This window comes from Psittacula echo (assembly GCF_963264785.1).
Source record: "Psittacula echo genome assembly, chromosome: 6".
In the NCBI taxonomy this organism is placed as follows: domain Eukaryota; kingdom Metazoa; phylum Chordata; class Aves; order Psittaciformes; family Psittacidae; genus Psittacula; species Psittacula echo.
In genome coordinates this window covers 73,856,019-73,875,804 of record NC_137743.1, presented here as the reverse complement: position 1 = coordinate 73,875,804, position 19,786 = coordinate 73,856,019, and the positions used below count along the sequence as shown (strand labels likewise).

The window sequence follows — 19,786 nt, the reverse complement described above, 5'->3', positions numbered from 1 at the left end:
AGTTGAAAAACTGTGGAAGGTTAAAACTCTATTCCTTAACAAAGATGTAAATGAATTTAATGTGCTTTTGTTACTTTCTTTTTAAAACAGTTTCTGTAACTATGGCTCTGAATTACAGCATTACTAAAACTGAATAAGTAGCATTTTCACCACTGATAAAGCTTGGTTTTTATTTTGTAAGTTGGGGTTCTTGTTGTGGTCTATTTGTTTGGGTTCTTTTAAGGAAAAAAACCTCCCAAGTGCATACCTTACCGTCTCTGGGTAACATGCTTACCACGGGAGTATTTAAACAAAATGAAAATATTTCCATTGCAAGTTTGTAAAGATCTTGGTACCATCTTTTTTGGTTAATAAAACTGGCTCATCAAGCCGCGTCTTTACTGCATAATTTTGTGTGCATTGTTCCACCTAAGTGTAAGTGAGAAAAAGATGACTCCAGTATGATCTGAAGCTAATGAGGCTATATAAAGGCCATTATTCTTATCAATACTAGGGAAACCTCTCACTAAGTTGAGGAAGAGGGAAGAAATTTCTTCTTTCCCAAGTAAAGGACTGTAGAAGTGATCCCTCTGAATCCAACAGTTCTGTATTGCTACAGAAGACATTCAAATGCTATTATCTTAATACATACACAAAATTTGAGACAAAAAATTAATACATAGATGGGGTAATTGTCCAGAAACATAATGAAATCAGGATAAAATCCTTTGAAACACAAAGCCCACAGAAATTAATTCACAGTAATTTTCTTTAGCTTGCACGCTTGTGACATGGATCAGCAGCAGCCAAAAAAACCAAATTCCATCTTCTCTTAGCAGATGTGTGGTATCTCCTACAGGCCAAAAGGAGGGCTGCACGGACATCTGGGTAGCCTACCAAAACTGCTAGCAGGGAACTCTGAATTCAGGATGATTTAGTGTTTCATTAAAGTACATTTCACATCTAGAAAACCAGATATAATTGCACTGAAAATGCACCACAGTATCGCTATCTGCAAACACGTCAGGTGACATCTTCCGTATGTACTCATAAATCCCTGAGTTTCATGGGAACTGTGGAGAGTCAAAGGACTGCACAGTTTCCCCCCTTGTGTCCCTGTCCCCCCTCCCCAAGAATACATCTCTTCGAATGGCAGAGTTCTTGTTCTTGAACATTTGGTCTCAGACACTGGGTAAGACACAACGTTTTGATCCCAGTTGTAGTGATTCTGATGGTAGCCTAAGTACTGACAGGCAGGATCTGATGCATTTTGCAAAGTTTTGGAATTGCAGCCTGTAAAATGCAAATGCAAGTACGACCAAAAGAGAACATCCATTGGAAAATGTTCTGGGGGAGGAAGCCAGATAGCACTGCTGGCATGTGCCAGTTTTCGCCATCAGACTCTCCAGCAAAGCTAATTAGGTCATATGTTTGAAGAATCAAATTTTCAGTCGGACAAGGAGATACCCTGTTTTCAATACACACAGAAGTCAGGCTGTAAAACCTATCTGTTGCTTCTGTCGGTGAGGGGAAGACCAGATAACAATGTTACTCCATATGATAGAATCACAGAACACGTGTTTTGGTTCTTTTCAAAAGCTATATACTGGTTTTAAAAGGTAATGAAATGATTTTTAATTTTGATACCTTATAAAAACCAATATAAGGTATTTTTACTGATTGCCTTGAATTCTGCATAAGGAGTGGAAGAGAGATTTGACATAATAATGCAAATGAGGCTTTCACACAACTGCTACAAGTATCACTATCTTCCTATAACATACAAAGACTGTGGAAGACAAGACAAGCTAATGAAAATTAGCAAAGTACTTTATTTGATTGAACTATTACAACACTGAGCTGTAACACAGCTACCAAATATGAGACATACAAAGTCCCTGAAGTCTGGTTGGCAGACTTCAGCTGATGGAACTATAGGCCTTACTCTCAAATACCTGAGAAAAAAAGTGAAGGAAAGCTGTCAAACTTCAGCAGTCTCCCAGCCTCTGAGGGCTTAAAAAAAGGGAGTTTATAAGTGGCACTTAAGGCCTCCTCCATGATCAGAAGACTCGCCTGATATAAAAAAAAAATACATATATACAATCAAGCTTTTAAAAAAATCAACAGAAAAACTTCATAGCCTCTTTCTATTCCTGGATTTAAACTTGCAAAGCAGATGAAAGAAGCTGGATCCTCTCACCCTCCCCAAGAGGCAATGACTCAAGTCCATGACAGTTTTGATTATCTTGGGTTTGGGGCAAGTCCTTCAGTTCTATTGCCAGAATTCAGTAAGTTACTTACAGTGTGTCCCAATCCCAGTAGTCTCTCATGCAGTCAAGGCAGGATCTCTTAGCATTATAAATCTTGGCTTCTTCATACACTGGAAGCTAGTCTTGTCCAACTGGTAAAGGAGTACTGGAAAGCACTCAGTTGAGAAAAGTTGCACCACTGCTACAAACTAAAGCTCTGACCTTCTAGAGATTTGCACTTCTCAAGTAAACTGCTCCAATCAAACCCTCATGGCTGGTGAGGTAAGAGCAGAAGGCACAATCTTACCGAGTTTGTTTTTCTGGCTGTAAGGGTGGCTGCATAGATATGAAGAAGGCATCATCTGAACTAAGAGACAACCCAGACAAATCTAACTACAGAGCAAGAGATGCCCCGCTTACAAAAGTTGACATTTCAAACTACCTGAAGTAGTTTAACAATGAGCATCATTCATTACAATTATTACATTTCAGTAAGTAGTCCAGCAGCCTTGGGGTTAGAGGGAGAGAGATCTGAGCATAGGCCCCTCTCCAGCAGCCCTCAAGAGCAATTGCCATAGACGCGTTGAGAACAGAGAGATGTTACACATCTTCATCCTCTTTCTCTAAGAAGTCAGTCAAGGTACTGTCATCTACAGGAATTAGTAAGTATTCCACACCATCAGCTCCCTGAGAACAGACATACACATTCTGTTAACACCGGTGCACAATCCAATGCAAGCCACTAGACAGCACTGCAGTGCCAATGTTAATTTGCAGTCTGGGTGAGAGCTGGCCAGCACTCAGGAGGACTACATTGCTAAAAACCAGGAATACTTCACTCGAGCAACACTGGAAATGCACAAATACTGAGAAAAGTCAGTATAAAAGAAATCTTCTGGTGGGCTATGCTAGTCTGACACTACACAGCTCCTCAACACTGTGTCCCCATACTGCCTCATTATTAGGACTAGCTTGCATTCTTCCCTCGTGCAAATACAGGTAACTATTGGAAGCAGATTATCAGGCTCCAGAGTCTATTACTTCTCAAGGTTGTCAGGAAGAAGGGACCTGTAGGTTGCTGAGTAACCAAAGCACGCTGTATTTTTACAGCTCCCTATCCATGTAAAGGGTGTTGACAAACTGGAGACATGGAAAGAGCTGCATTACAGAATGTCAGCCCTTTGCTGGTTACTAGATGCTTCAAACAGCACAGCCTCACTGCAAGCTGCAGAGTGGTGTCTTAGGGATACTTAGTATCAAGTAAGCATCTTTTCTTTTTGTTTAAGGTGGCAGAATATCCAGAATTATCTTTTTCCCCCAACTCACCCGCTTGGTTCGGATGAGCTTGTGGTCCCTGAATTCTGTTAGCTGTGCCCTGAGTGTCAGGTCGCTGTTCACAAGGAAAGCCTCCCGACACTGCTGGTAGAAGTCTTGGAAAGACAGTCCTGGAGATAGAAAAAGGCAAGAACAAGAAAGGGAAGTGGTAAGATTCACAGATTTTTTTGCATAATGATATCTAGTTTCCTCCTACAAATCTTGCTTTGGCTTAGACTGCACTGGCTACAGTAACATCACTTCTGTCAAGTATACAGCCAACCTAATATTTCAGTAATCAATGGAAAACACATGAATTAACATTTCAGTCACCCCATTTGCCTAATGGCATTTTAGTAGCATTTTAAATGCACTTCCCAACAAGGTTAATCTCTCTTAATTTCCAACTCTTCTATCTTACTTCCAACTTTCTTTACTATTAACATGTTATTCATATCCTCTGCAGCACCTGTTAGAGACAGTGACAGAATATTCCACATGTACCTATAAAGCAGAGACACATGAGAACTCCTATAGCAGCACCTGAACAGAATCTCCTGCCTTTCCCTGGTCCTTTATGTGCTAGTTACGCAGATTCATATTCTTCCTTTATTTTAATGCTTTAACTTCACAGTCCCCCATGAATTGTCTCGTTCATGTCTAAACATCAAAGCAGACAGCAGTAAGAAGAGGTCCTTCAGAACCAGCCAGTCTATTGATTTCCTGTCATTCAGACACAGGATGACTAGAAAGAGTCTATGCCACTGAGTCTCACTGAGCCAGCAGTTAGAGCATTTCTGTTGCTGGTGACATACACTGCATATCAAAAGCCAGTGCTGCTATGACTGAGCTGGCAATGGCAACACCCAAACAGATAAGAAAAGGTGAGTACATACCTGGGTAAGATGGGTTGTCTTTGTTCTCCAGCTGGTACTGAGCAAGCAATCTGAATATCCCCCTAAGAGAAAGGAAGAAAGGGGAAAATCAAAAGGAAAAAGAACCCAACCCAAAAACCGAACCCAAACAAAACCAACAAGCACAAGTTCCCCCCTCCTCAGAAAATATTAATTTATTTTTCCCTCAATTACAAAGTCCTGGTTATGGATCCCGGCACTGGACAAGGCTTGCTGTCCAAATACTGTTCATTTCAAATAACCAGTCAATTACAACTCAGTCCTACCATCTTCATCTTGAACACTGCTGTCAGAAAACAGGGACTGCCTCCTGGCAATTACAGATCAGCATAACCTAGCAAGGACTGGATCCTCAGCAAGTCCTACTGTGAAGTGTAACAGTGTCTTACCTGGCATTGAGAGTGAGACTGCGCAGGACATGCGTTAGGGAGCTCAAAGCCAAAGATCCAGACTGCTGTACTAAAAGCGAGTTCTCATAAGATGTTTCTTCCACATATGGACTAAATGTTGTTGTCTCATACCAAAGCCAGTTGTAGAGGCTTAGTTTTGCCTGATCCCACACTAGACAGAAAAAAAAGAGCAGACTGAACTCAGAGATTTAGCTTTTCTAAGATGCTAAATAAGAAAGTTCTACTGTAGGATTGAGAAAACAATGTATCCTTCTGAAATTCACCATACATACACCCAGATACTAGCAGTTCATGCAAGAAAAATTCTCTGCAACAAAACATCTGCATACAACCCTTTTTCATACCAGCTTCAAGATGATCAAAGGGCTGGAGCACCTCTCCTATGAAGACAGGCTGAGACAGCTGGGCTTGTTCAGCCTGGACAAGAGAAGGCTCCAGGGACACCTCATAGCAGCCTTCCAGTATGCAAAAGGGGCCTACAAGAAACCTGGAGAGGGACTTTTACAAGGGCATGTAGTGACAGTACATGGGGTAATGGCTTTAAACTCACAGAGGGGAGATTCAGATTAGGTATTAGGAAATTCTTTACTGTGAGGGTGGTGAGGCACTGGCACAGGCTGCACAGAGAAGCTGTGGCTGCCCCATCCCTGGCAGTGTTCAAAGCCAGGCTGGACGGGGCTTTAAGCGACCTGGTCTAGTGGAAGATGGCTCTGCCTATGGCAGGGGGCTTGGAACTGGATGATCTTCAAGGTCCTTTCCAACCCAAACCATTCTGTGATTCTATGACTGTACTATACATTCTATCATCATACATTCTATGTACATACATTCATACATCATACATGCTAGGATGTACTGTCAATCCTTCCAGAGTCAGCAGTGTGCAAAGAATTTCTGGCTGACAAACAAAACTGTTCAGATGCAATGACAGACATAACATCTAATCTCCATTTCAGTAAGTCCCTAAATCAGAGGGTGCCAGAAGCTTGAAGTCTGTTTGTATATTATGAACAGTGACTGGTAATTCTTAGTATCTTTCTATAGTTTTGATTCAATACATCCACAGTTCCAATTGGGTCTTCTAGCTGCTGCCACCATAGAAACATATACGACCAGATCATTTTACACATCAACAGTAATACATGAGCTTATGGAACAGGCTTGGCAGCCACAAAAACACAGATTCTTCTCTCTTCGCTACATCAGGCCCAAGGGGACTTACTGAGAGGAGCATTGATGTGATCAACAGAGGCAATGAGGTAAATGCTAGGCAGAGAGGATAACTGTGCAAGGATCTGCTGACTTCTTTCTCCTCTCAACATCTGGCTGTCCAGGTTATGAATGAGGACATAGAGCTCTAAAGATGAATCTGCAAGATCAGAAAAAACAGCAGAGAACCAATAAAAGAAATTGCACACTAAGTGGTTTCCTATTTCCAGTGCAGCCTGGGATAAGTCTATTCCATCAGGCTCCATATTCATCACTCCAATATTAAATCACTTTCCTTATACAGCTTGCTTTGATCTCTATCCCACACTTGATGTTTCTGAGTACTTAAAAATTCTCAGTTCGGTATATCAGTTTTTATCACACCTACCTTTATTTTTGCAGTTTAAGCTCTTCTCTTTAAGCTTAAACTGCAAAATCCACTTTCCACTTGCTTGTGGCTTTTACCAGAAATTGTCCTTTTAGCTATGACTTTTAGTCCTGCAATTCAAGGTCATTCAAATGTATTTTTGGATGGAAGTCTACGCAGAGTTTGTTCAATTCCTTTTGAGTTACACGACTGGAACCTTTATGATCCTCCTCACACAATGCAAATGCATTTTCTATTCAGGCTTGGATCCAAAGCATACAAACTTCATTGGAAATCTTGCCCCTAAGTCCTCAAAGGAAGTTACAAAGACTTGGCTTGGATAATGCAAATGGCAGATGTTAAAATTTCCAGCTTGCTTGTTGCTGTGGTACTTATCCCTGGGAACAGCTGTTTTCTGAGTCCAGAAACGATTCTGGAACAGTAGCCAGCTTTTGTACAAATGAATACAGAACTCAGCTGCCAATGGAAGCTGAAAGTTCCTCAGACTCCCAGTCAGATCAGCTGTAGTGTACCACACAAGACTGATTTATGTAGATTCAGGTGGGTACCACCATTAATCAGTCTTTCTCACTTAGTCCCACCTGAAATGCTCATAAGGTAATGATGGAAATCAGAATGTAAATACTTAAACACCCACACCATGCACAATTCAGATCCCATAGCAATTTGTGTATGCATACATAAGCAGTGAAACAGACATTCAAAAAGAATTCAGCAAGCATTCTGCGTGGCAATACCAGTTTCATTTGGCTTTTGAACCCAATGCTTGTTTGACACTTCTGACCTCTGTTTCATCTTAATGCCAGTATTCGCATGTATTAAATTTAAATGAAAAGCCTTAATCCAGCCTATACTGAAATTTATGGGAAGACCCTCAGGCCATGTTTTTCTAGAGGAGCTCAAAGGACTTGGTATCAGTCAGCAACCTCACTGCAAATTGCAAGATTTTTGTTCTGTTGATTTCAGCAAGATTTGTATCAGGTCCTCAAGTAGCCACTAAGAACCATCTTTCCTCATGTAGCTGGAGTTTACCTATCCTGTCTTCCACCAGCAAACACATGGCTACAGAAGCATTATGTAAATAAGGCACAAATATACTGTGCTAAATGCAAGGGAGGTGATAATTTCAGTTTATTATTATCATTTCTGGCTACTCCATGGGGTTGAGGAAACTCTGTCTTGTTAGAATGCCTGTGCCTTCCTCCTTCCGTTTCTAGAGAACTTAATGTGTGAAACACTGGATAAGGTAATGCTTGGGATCATGTACACTTTTATTACTGGTGCATATCTGTTTTCATGTACAGGGCAGAAATTACAAGCAAGAATGTATACTTCCTATAAGAAACTGTGACTGCACGCATGAAAACTGTGAAGGAAGAAAACATCCAGGTTCTCCTAACAGTAAGTGGACTCTAACATTTTTACGTGTAAGTTTAGTTGGTTTACCTTCTTTAAACCTTTCAATGATGAAGTCAAGTTGGTCAAGGGGGCTGCGGAATGTCCCTATATGGTCCAGTACCTCCTCTGTGATGGAGTTGAGAATCTGAAAAAGAAAACAACAGTCCCTTCTGAAGGGCTCTGGCACTGAAGGACCTACTGCAGAAAATCTGAAACTGAGCCCCTGACTGTCATGGAGGGAGGTAACTGAATTTTTGCCATCAAATCCCCAAAACAGTCAACATATACCAAAAATTTCTACCCATTTTCAAAACAGTGACATAAAGTAAGGCTTTAGACTAATAAATATTTATTAATGAGTATCTTGTTAGTCCCATCTATTAATGATGAGAGTTAATGCAGTTCCTTGGAAAATGCATGGGCCGGTATCTTTAAACTCTTAACAGAGAGATAGGAACTGTTCTTTATGCAAGAGTCTGCTGTTACAGGATGCAGCAGCTTTCCTTAACATTTCACACTGAAGGAGTTCAGAGGTATCTGTAACGCAGGATGATCAGATAAACCCGCACGCTTTTCACACACTTACAGATCTCACAGTGATGCTGGGAAAGTATCCATTAACCACAAGGTGAACAGAATCCTGGAGCAGGGAGGTACGAAACTTCTCTAACAAATCACGCTTGGAGCCCAGTCCGTAAAGCACGATATTGAAACCCAAGCTGAAGAAATGTGAGCAAATACACTGAATCAAAAAAGTACAAGTCCCTCTTTAGGTTCATACATTCATTAAGCAAAATGATCCATTGCAGTCTTTCCTCTCAAAATTTCATATTTCATCAACTTGTCATGGTTTAACCTCAGCTAGCAAATGAGTACCAAGCAGCCACTCACTCACACCCCCTGCCTTGGGATGGGGAGGAGAACTGGAGAAAAAGTTAATACCCCATGGGTGGAGGTAAGAACAGTTTAATAATTGAAATAAAGTAAAATATATTAATAACAATAACAATAAAAATTAATACAGAGAGAAGAATAAAACAAACAAACCCCAAGCGATGCACAATACAATTGCTCACCACCCACTGATCAATGCCTAGCCAGTCCCTGAGCAGCAAACTGCCCTTCCTGGCCAACTCCCCCCAGCTTATATATCGAGCATGACATTCTACAGTATGGAATATCCCTTCAGCCAGTTTGTGTCAAGTGACTCTGCCAGCTTCTTGTGCCCTTCCTCAGTGGCAGAGCATGAGAGACTGAAAAGTCCTTGATCAGGGTAAGCATTACTTAGCAACAACTAAAACACTGGTGTTACGTTAATCAGCATTATCCTCATATTAAAGTCAAAACATAGCACTGCACCAGCTACTAGAAGGAAAATTATCTTTCCCCCAGCAGAAACCAGGACACAGCTCCAGGCTTGCCTTCATTTACCCCTCCCCAGTGATTATATTCAATGCTTACCATGAGTCACAGAAATTACTAGAAGATAAGCAAGTCTTCACAGGGGTTTTCTACTCTCATCCACAAGCACAATTTCAAAGCAAAATTAAACAGTTCTCATATCTCTTTCTTATCCTAATTGTTCTACAGACAAAAAGGCAAGTAAGCGTAAAGACAACATGCTAGGGCATCACAAAGCTTTGTTTATTTTTGAGAAGCAGGAAATCTATCATCTTAATAATATCAATCTATCATAAATCAGAAAGAAGAGTATCAGGACCAGAAAGAAGGGTATCAGGTCACTCAAACAGCATTGGGCAAACGTAATGTGTTCAACAACTGTTACTGACTTCAGTATCATCTATGGATTTGTTCCTTCTACCCTGCCACATACATCTCTAACCATTTGTCCAGATCACCAAGCCAGAGAACTCCTCCTCTTGCAACTCTCCAACCTTCAAAGCTAATTTATTTTTCATATGCTCTGTTACTCCCCATGGACCACAAATTTCTTTATGTTCCATCCACTCTCCTGCAAAGCTTCGAAGAGGCTTTCTCCTCACCAACATCCGCTCGTGACTCAGAACTTCAGATTTGGTGGCCTGCCTTCTCTAATGTGCTTCAGCATCTTACAGATCTCTATAGTTCCCATTTGCTTTCCTGGATGCTTGGTCTTTCCTCCTTCCCACAAAGATACACACAAAGCCAGATAAAAATTATACTGCTAATGTTTCTAACAGCATTAAGGTTTCTTCATGCCTATACGCTTAGGTACTGTAGGCATTCAAAGGTAACTGCTACACCACTGGGGATAGCCACACAGTGAAGAAACTGATGATGGGTGACCAACTACCAATCACACTGCTGTAAGTAAAACTGACTGTTCACAAAGGACACTGGTCTCACCATTCATGTTCCCCATTTCCTCATTATTCGTGTTCCCTGTTTGTGAACGCCCTCTTATCTTGGTTTACAGAGGCACAGACCAACTAGCCAGACAGAATGCAACTTCATGTCACTTCAGACGTTCAGTTCAAGGAGTTAGTCAGATATGATTTGGTTTAGAGGAAACGCTACTAAATTGATGTCACCTTATTTTAATTTCAAGCAATCAGTCAAAGAAAAAGAGTTGCACCACAACTCCTCCACACAATGCTGCTGACATGAAGGTAAGTTTACTGGTAGTGCCTGTTTATGAGGCTTCTTCAGTGATTCTCACTGGATACTTACTGTAATTGCAGCATCCACTTGGAAAATAGGGATTCATGTAGCTGGTTTAGCTCTTTGATTTCAGCAGCATAGGAAAGGGGAGCTTTCTTCAAAAGGTCATGCAGTGTTTGCTGTGTTGAAAAAGAGGTAAGATGACAGTCAGTTAAAGCTGAGAAAAAACAAGACATGTACCTGGGCTCCTTACAAATACCCCTCTAGTATGCTCTCTAGCTAGGAAGCAGAATATTGTTCTTTGACAGTGCACTCAATCCATGTTAGTTTGGGGTATTTTTCCCCCAAAATAGCACAGTTTTGCTACTGGAGAAACAAAGCAGATAACAAAGTTGTTTAATGGGAAACGGCTGCCAGACTAAGACTAGAACTGGTATCAAACTGTGTTTTAGCTCTTGCTACTGAGTATGGGAAAACCACTACTGAAATAATGGACAACACTCAGAGCTTACACAGAACCAAGTGCTGTACCAGGAAGACACCAACATCACAACCCTGCTCACAGGAGCAAGGGTTCCAAACATGCTTAGCAATGGTTCAGGTGTTTGTCACCACAAGAGAATGCTCACAAACGTCATCTTAAAAAATAAATAGAGAAGAAATCATTTGCAACTGACAGCCAATTGTAGAAAAAGTATTATTTTAAAAGCATAAAGAATCAAAGGATTAATTCAGCTTTAAAGGTATGCTGGGATGTTGATGTTTCAACAGCATAGTAGCATGACAAATGGCATCAAATCTACACTGGCCTCCCTTCCTCTTCAATTTTAACAGGCTTGCTTTCCACTCCCTTTCAGTAGAAGATAGTTTACTCTGGAAAGAACACAAAGACAGCTGCAATGTATCAGACAAACATATAGCACTGACAGAACTGCTAAGCTTTCAATTTCTTCAGAGACAGCAGTAGATTTAATACTGAAAACCTTGATTTCCTTCCAAGGCTGTTACGAAAGAATCCAGATGTTTCTCTGGATAGCAGTTCCAGACAACAACAGATACCAGGCATCTGCATATATGCCATCTTTTAAAACACAGATGGATGCAAAAAGCAGTCACAGACACAAGAGCTCCAAGTATTTTATATACTTCCCTGGCACCTGCCCTTGTGTACCTATCTCTGTAGGGTACAGCTGCTTACTTTGAACTGTCTTGTAAAAGCTGCATATGGAAAATAATACAGTAATTCAATCACCACAATTAGACCATTCCTGTCTCCTAGAAATTGGAAGGGGACAGAATGCATTTCACAAACTAGGTGACAACATTTAGAGCTCTCCTAGTCCTGCATGTGGCTTGACTCAATAATGCTCAGATAAAAAGCGCTCTCTCAATTTCCTCTACACATAAACAGTCAATACAGCTTGTAATTTCCCTAAGGACTTCACTAACAAAAATGCTCTTGTTAATGGTGACAATTTTTAGGGCACGCCTCTGCAACTCTGCTTCTCCCTCTTCTCCTCCTCAAACACAAATTTTAACTTGTTCTGGTGTCGTGGTATAAGCCCAGCCAGTAACTGCAGCTTTCAACTATCTGCTCACTTGCAAGTGCATTCTCCCTGCATTTTTGATACTGTCTCAGGTTCAAACAACTGGGCCCTGTCCCTGCTCAGAGCAGGAGAGGAGACATAATGCTTAAAATGCTACCTAAATCAGTGTTACCACCAACAATGTAATCAGCAGAAATAAAGTGAAAACAGCAATATCAGGAAATTCGGATGAGGGAAATATTCAAAGAAAGCTAAAGCTCCAAGAGTTGTGGGATTCACTATAAAGTGTACCTGACTCAATCTTCTTCTCCGCAACTTCTGCAGTGTTCGGTCTGAAGTGAGGACTTTGGAACTACTGTGAGCTTCAAAGTATTCCTCCACCAGGTTGCTCTAAAAAGGGATGTCAAGATCAGCCACACTCCTTCTGCTACCAAGTTACCCCTCTCCCTTTGCACCCACAAACACATTTGAAGATGGCCAATCTGAGACATTGAGCAAGGATGAACAGGCCAGCAGATATTTGCAAAAATGGTTTCTACAGTGGCATTCTGCCAAAGCCAACAGTCAGATGGTTCTTTCCTGAAGACACAGAGGAGATTCTGAGAGAACAGAACACTAAGCCAAAAAGTAGTATGTGTTTCTTTTGGTGCTGTCAGAGTCACCTTCTTCATCATTTCTCAGTACAGGGTCTCCTGCTTTGTGGACATCTTAGAACTTCTCCTTCTGGAGCTACTAAGGACAGAGACTAGATTAGCCCGCAGGCTCTCATGATGCCTGTCCAACAGGCATTGCTCAGAACAGCAAAAGCCAGTCCAGCTGGTTACATTTGAAACGAGTCTAGCAGTTCCTCCCTACAGTTAGGCGAGGTCACCCACAGCTTATTGTCACTAAACATGCCTTCGTGTTTGCTGGCTTAGGGGTGTATTTTCTGTGCACTTACCATCTTGTTCTCCTTATTTTTTTTGGCTAGGGTGTTGCCAGGAGGAAGCGTAGATGCTGCCTTCATTTTTTCTGGGGTCTTCTGACCTGATGAAAGAGTGTTGTCTTCTTTTTGGTCTTCCTCATCCTCCTCCTCTGAGCAGGAAGAAGAATATTCACTCTCACTTTCTAAATAGGGAACTGGAGCTAGAGCATAAATTTACAGTTAAAAGCCAGCAACGACTTCTTACACAGAACACATTTTGCACCATCTTGCTCTCTCACACACATTCTCTAGATGTTTTTCAAGCATATGATCCTTAAATATATTTCACATAAAATTAAAATAAATGCTTAAGAGGACTGCAAACATACACAGTCATTTCTTTACCAGTTCTAGGCTTACAATTTATTGTTTAGTAAAGCTTGCTTCTTGATACCCATTAAGAAACATAATCCTACCATAAAAAGTTACTAAAAATAGACAGTGGAAGTCCCTATTTCTCTTAGCATCTCATGTCAGTTTTCCCAAATGCCAACCATGCAAGCTGAGTGCAAAAAAGGTTTTGTAAAAGACCTCTGTTAGCAGTGTTGATTGAAGAGCACAGGTAGAATCTGGCTCAGTCTTGGTCTCTCAACACAAAAGAAGAACTAGAAACACTCCACACTAAACTCTCCTCTACATTCATTCTGAGCATACATAACCAACCAGATATGCAAAATACTTTACCATGAATGTTCCAGCCATCATCAAAAAGTTTTATAACTTGGTTCAAACAATTGCCAGACAACTGCATTAACCAAGCAATTGGGCAAGTGTCAGCATAGGTTAGTTACTGAGAGTTTTGTCTTTTTTATCATGTTACTGAAGTTCAGCAATTTGGTGCTTCTAACCCCTCCACCCCTTACCTAAGCAGCAATCTGTGGTAGGGAAAAGGTCTACATAGATTTCCTTAAGGACATTTCTACACTTTCTGCAGGATGAATCAGATTTTTTACTACAGGAGAAACACTCTCCTCTGAATACAGTGCCTCACTGGCTGTGGGACTGACTGCAAAGGTTGCTCTTTACCTGTTAGCCTCTTCCTGAGTCTGTAAGGCGTGGTAGACACAAATTCCTTCTTTTTATTCTGTAACAGCAAAGAAAAAACATGCATTAGAAGAAGAAACATATATCTCCTCAAAACAGCCCTCTGCCAAGCAAGGAGTAGAATCTGGTTATATTTCCAAGCTATTTCAATCCACAATAAACTGGGAAAGCAGAGGCAGTAAGTATGGAGAGATCTTTTTTTTTTGCCATTCAGAGCTAGAGGAGGGGCAGGATCAGGTTCCAAAAATGGCTTAAGTCTTTCAACTGATGTCCTGAGATGGAGGGTAGAAAACCATGAAATCTCCAACCTTGGCCCCTCAGGAAGAGTCAAATCGAAGCAGTGACATACTGGCAATGCTTTGGCTCTCCAGATCAGTTGTCTTCCACTTCACACTGTCTACTCAAAGTCATTGGGAAGTCCACTATGAAAACAACTACAAGAATGACAGAAGACCACTTAGAATACTAAACCCAGAAGCACAGCAAGGGGAACACAAGCTGCCTGAGTTCATCAAGTTGTAGTGGCACATCTTCCTTACATCAGTTTAAAGCGTATGTCTAACTCAGGCACCAGATCAAGTCTGCAATACTTAGGAAACACTTTTGTTAATCTTGTCAAGGTGGATATCAAATGAGTATCAAGGAATGAATGCCATACCAAAACAGCATCTCTTACAGGCCTATCTCATCCAGGAACTTTATACTGGAAAAGCTGTGCACACGTTTCTAGTAGGATGCTATACCATTTTAGAAAGCCAAGTGTTTCACAGCACCCTCCTCATAACCACCACAATTGGCAATTGTGGACTGTATCTCTCTGTAGCATCACAAAAGACAACATCAAGTTACATCTCCCCTCATTATCACAATTTATTTTTTATAAAACAATGCTAAAGAAACTCAGCAACACCACAGTTCCTGAATTCCTGTTCTAATGCCATTCCTTATAATTAAGGCTGTTTCTTCCTTTGATGGAAAATTGGAAAGCTAACAGTTTAAGTGGTTGTCTAACATCCTCATTTGTGTGGTGCAAGGAAATTGTCTCCACCCATGCTAATCAAGCTGTCAAACCCACTATTTGCCCACTGACTCTAAACCCCATAATCTCGATTAATGGTAGCTCTGGTTCTCACTTGATTTCTCCTGCCCAGCTAGATTAGGAGAGACACTTGTACTGGATTAGGAGAGACATTTGTACTGTCCTTCCTTTCCAGAACTGTAGTAATTGGCCAGTTCAAGTTGTAAAATGCAAAAAAAAAAATAAAACCAAAACAACCCAAACAACCAAAAACCAAACCAACACAACCCAAAAAGCCAAAACAAAACAAAAAAACCCACAAGAAAGGCAGAGTCATAACTCACCCTCTGCTGCACTCTGCTTGAGCGTTCTGCAAAGCAAGAAACAGCATTGTTCAGAATACTGGGTATTTTCAACAGTGGCACAAGATGGTCCATTAGAAAAACAGACATTCACTATTCAAAGATACACTGTGCCAGAATATCAGCTTTATGGGTGGTTAATCCTGAAGCTTCTAATTCCTCACAGGTAGGCAAAGAGAGAACAAAGACAGTCAATGTTATTACCACAAAAGGCAGCTTTTAATTCTGGTCACAGCTTTGGAAAGCCATCAGCAGGAGGGAAAAGGCTGAAAAATGAGCTAATGTCCTTTCCCTGAGCACATCAGACTCAATTTCTGAGCACAAAGTAATACGCTCTTGCCAGCTGACCTGCACTGACTTTTCCTACCTGTATTTCTCCCTGCAGCATTGGGTTCTTGAATATTACATAATAAAACATGACTTTACACATGAACACCCATACAATCCTACCATTTTCATGCTCAACACATCAGCCCAGCTCATAACTCTCTTAACTGCAAGCATTTCTGTTGAACACAGAAGAAATCATTAAGTGTCACAGCAACAGAGGAGAGAAGTTCCTGTTTTCTCTACACCACCAAGACAGAATAAAAAAATCTTAACACCCAGGTGAGCCAAGGCCATGCATACCGAGCAGTTCAGTCGACAATGGTGAGCTGACTAGAATACTCAAGCATGACAGAAGCTGGCACTCAAGCATCCACTCTACTACCCAAACAGAAACATAACCCCCATTTGCTCAGCTTCAGTTACGCAAAGTATCACAGAACTTACGGCTGCTTTGAGGAGCTTTGGCTGTCTTATCAGGGCACTTGGAGTGATCAGGTGCAACACTCTGTCCTGGTGTCTGGGCTAATTCAGAGGCTGTAGGAAACGGGGAAGGGAAGAAGTTTCGTGTCAGGTACAAAACTCCCAGCTCTGGCTAGTCAGCCATGAATACAAGCCAGCCATATACCTGAAACACTCTCTAAGTATTAATTTCTTAGCTATATCAGGAAGTGCACCAGATACTTCCATCTTTCTTATTTTTTTGTCTAACCTTAATGGTGAATGTAATCCTTAACAAAGATTTTTCAAAGACTGAACTCCTCAGTTAATTCATTTTAAAGTATAGCTGCAGCAATGGCAAAGTACACTTAACTCCCTGGGAGACCACAAGTCTTCAAATCAGATCAATGTTCGGTCATGCTCACTAAGTCCTTTAAAAAACGTTGAACTGGACTTAGTAAAGCATCAGGTATAGCAAACACATCAGTTTCCTAGGACATGGGTTCTTGTATTCTATCAACCTCTTATTACTACTTAATGGCAAAAGCAGAAGTTGAATCACTGATCCAGAAATGGAAGGCCCCCATATCCTGCCACCAGTCTCTCAAAAAAACTAGCTTTCCATTGTATGACTTGCCTCAGTTTCCAAACTGAGTCATGGCACCAAGAGGGAGCAGCAGTGAAACCTACCCTGCTGCAAGAGGTGTAAGAAACACACAACTTCCCAAGACACAGCAGAAGGCAAGAGGAGAAGTAAGGAGTTATGGACACCACTTTCTACACACTGATACAGATGGATGACCCCTCTTCCTTGGACCACCCTCCATAGGATCTATCAGTAGCTGTGACACCCAAACACTAATGAAGTTCAGATGGTGTTGGGCACACAGACTCTTCAAGTGAGAAGAAACATACTGGCAGCAGGGCTCAAGCATCTTCTTTGAAACAGAACAGCTCACCCTTTCCGTACTGCCACTTTCTACTTGCTTCTCCTGAGTCCACAGCCTAGCAAGCACACTCAGACATTCTGAGTAGGAGAAATCCCCTGACACACTGTTGTGGTTTAAGTGCAGTCAGTAACTCAGACCCAAGCAGCCCACTCACGCACTGCCTCCCTTCCTCCCCCCACCCGCTCCCGGAGGGACAGGGAGGAGAATCGAAAGAATGTAACTCCCATGGCTTGAGATAAGAACAGTCCAGTAACTAAGGTATAACACAAATCACTACTGCTACCACCAATAATAATAATGATAAGGGAAACAACAAGGGGAGAGAATCCAATACCACCTGCCGATACCAGCCCGAGTGAGCAGTGATCTAGCCCTTCTGGATAACTGTCCCCAGTTTATATAGTGGGCATGATGTGCTGTGGTATGGAATACCTCTTTGACTAGTTTGGGTCAGGTGTCCTGTCTCTGCTTCCTCCCCACTTCCCCTCCTCCCTGGCAGAGCTTGAGACTCAGAAAGTCCTTGGTCAAGTAAAAATTTGAGCAGTAACTAAAAACATCGGTGTTATCAGCGCTGTTCCCAGGCTGAAAGTCAAAAACACAGCACTGCACCAGCTACTAAGAAGCAAAAAATGACTGCTACTGCTGAACCCAGGACACACACAAAACTAATACTCCATTCTTTTCAACTCTTTGCTACATGATGAGTTACTCTCGTATCCCTCTAAGTTAAACAAATAAAAGGTCTGCCATGCTTAGTCTATGTGTAAATGCCATTCCGATGGCATTAAGAAACTTCTACTTTTCCTTCTGTTTTCCTCACCAGACCGTGCTTTTGTTTCTGAGGAAGACTGATTCAGAGCCAGATAAAAGCTACTGAAATACTGCAAAGTATTTAAATATATTTTGAATAAATAGGAGAGACAAATCACAGAGTACACAAACAAAGATCACAGCTAGAGCAAGAATGAAAGAAGAGGAAAACATACCCAGCTCTGCCAATCTGCTGGAGCGTTTGGGAGTCTTGAACGAGTAAACTTCACCACCACTTACACTTGAGCCATTTCCTACTGGATCTGTGAAAACAAATGTTACTTGTAGCTATTTAAAAAGTAGCAGTGTATTCCCAACCCAAGAAGATGGAATGCAACATTTTACTATTTGGCTCAAAGGACTCTTTATATTGCAAGTGTTATGAACCAGTTTTGATTTTGTTATAGCACAACAAAATCCTAGAATTACTATCCTCTGCTCTACCTGGTACCACAAGCACAGAGCTGGTCAGGCTCCAAAGGCAATTTCATCAACACTGTGCAACTCTTGACACTACAAGTATCTCTCAAAGTCACAGCTGTGTTAGGTTTGCCCTGCTCATACCTTGGGCACATATTCCAAGAGCAGCAACATAGTCCTTCTCTTCTAGGATCTCCTGAGGTTCGTTATCTGAGATATTCTCAAGCTTCTTCACAAATCTCTTCACGCTGACTGATGGCTGAGCCTTGTCCTTCCGCAGTTTAATGCCTAGGATTGCAACAAAAGCTTTAACCTCCTACTATTTTATTATTTGCATTGCCACAGCATGCAGTTACCCCATTTAGAGACCATGTTCCTATTTTGCAAATCACTAAACAAATACAACACTGAAAAGATGTCCAGGTAAAAGAATAGCTGGTCTGTGCCCTTGTGGTCAGCTGGCTCTACAGCCATCAGGCCCTCCTTTACCACAGTTCACCCCTACAAGTCCATGAGGACAAGATGCCCATTTCAACACACACCAGCTTCCAGTTTGGAAGAGAAATAACAGGGACTCACACAAGTATCAAAGTGCATGCAAAGGGGATGGTATCTGGCATCCCCCATCTTCCCTTGCAACGGGGAACAAGTGGAGAGGAACTGGCCTATAGGCTTCCAGTACACTCATGTGAGAATTTAGGCCGAGACCTCTAGAGACCATCTATCTGACCTTCTGCTCAAAGCAGGACCAATAGCAAACATGGGTGCCCTGTGCCTTGCACAACCAAGTTTAAGCATCTCCACAGAGGCCCCAAACCTTAAAGGTAATCAAAACTGCAGGAAGACTTTTGTAGCAACCATCTCGAACCTCATTCGATTTGATTCTGTATGTGTTTAACCACCTCAGGGGTTGGGAAGTTAGCCAGGCTGTTTGTACCCGCTCTCTCAGGCCATTACAGACACGTGTAATGAGTTCAGGTGCTAGTACTGAGAGCAAATATCTACGCCACCTCCAACTGAAAGCACCTGCCATGGTGCCGCAGCTGCTCCTTTCCATGTGCCGGAGTGGGGACAGAAATGAACCGCAGACAAGGCAGTGGGAGGAGAAGGATGCTGAAGGCCTCATCCTGCCTTGCAGCCCGCCAGAGGCGCTCACCCACCCCGCGTACTGGAGAAGGGCTCCTTCCCAGCCGCGGCCGCTCGGACCCCTTTCGCAGCGCCCAGGGAGCAGCGGGCAGAGCTGTACCTGTGTCGTCAGCAATGTGCTTCAACACCTCCTCGTCGGACACGAACTTCACCTCCAGGGCGCCGCGACCCTTCCCGGAGAGCCGCCTCATGGCGGGCACCCTGCAAGCGCCCACGGGTCAGTCACGTGGCGCCCGCCCCGCCGCCGGGGGGGCGGCACTGCCACAACGCGAGCACGGTAGCGCCGCAAGGCCCG

General features: G+C 42.1%; 1 protein-coding gene across 1 annotated transcript; it reads right to left on the bottom strand.

Annotated features, from left to right (window-relative positions):
* Positions 1-1,714: 1,714 nt before the first annotated feature.
* Positions 1,715-19,712, bottom strand: ORC2 (origin recognition complex subunit 2). The gene is made up of 16 exons (XM_080620657.1): positions 19,592-19,712; positions 18,490-18,633; positions 18,102-18,188; positions 16,172-16,261; positions 15,380-15,405; positions 14,000-14,057; positions 12,950-13,134; positions 12,301-12,399; positions 10,532-10,641; positions 8,448-8,580; positions 7,910-8,006; positions 6,089-6,235; positions 4,846-5,017; positions 4,439-4,500; positions 3,555-3,673; positions 1,715-2,915 (listed from the first exon to the last, which is right to left on the bottom strand). The coding sequence occupies exons 1-16, from the start codon at positions 19,680-19,682 to the stop codon at positions 2,829-2,831; spliced, it is 1,707 nt and encodes a 568-aa protein (XP_080476783.1). The 5' UTR covers positions 19,683-19,712; the 3' UTR covers positions 1,715-2,828.
* Positions 19,713-19,786: the final 74 nt, after the last annotated feature.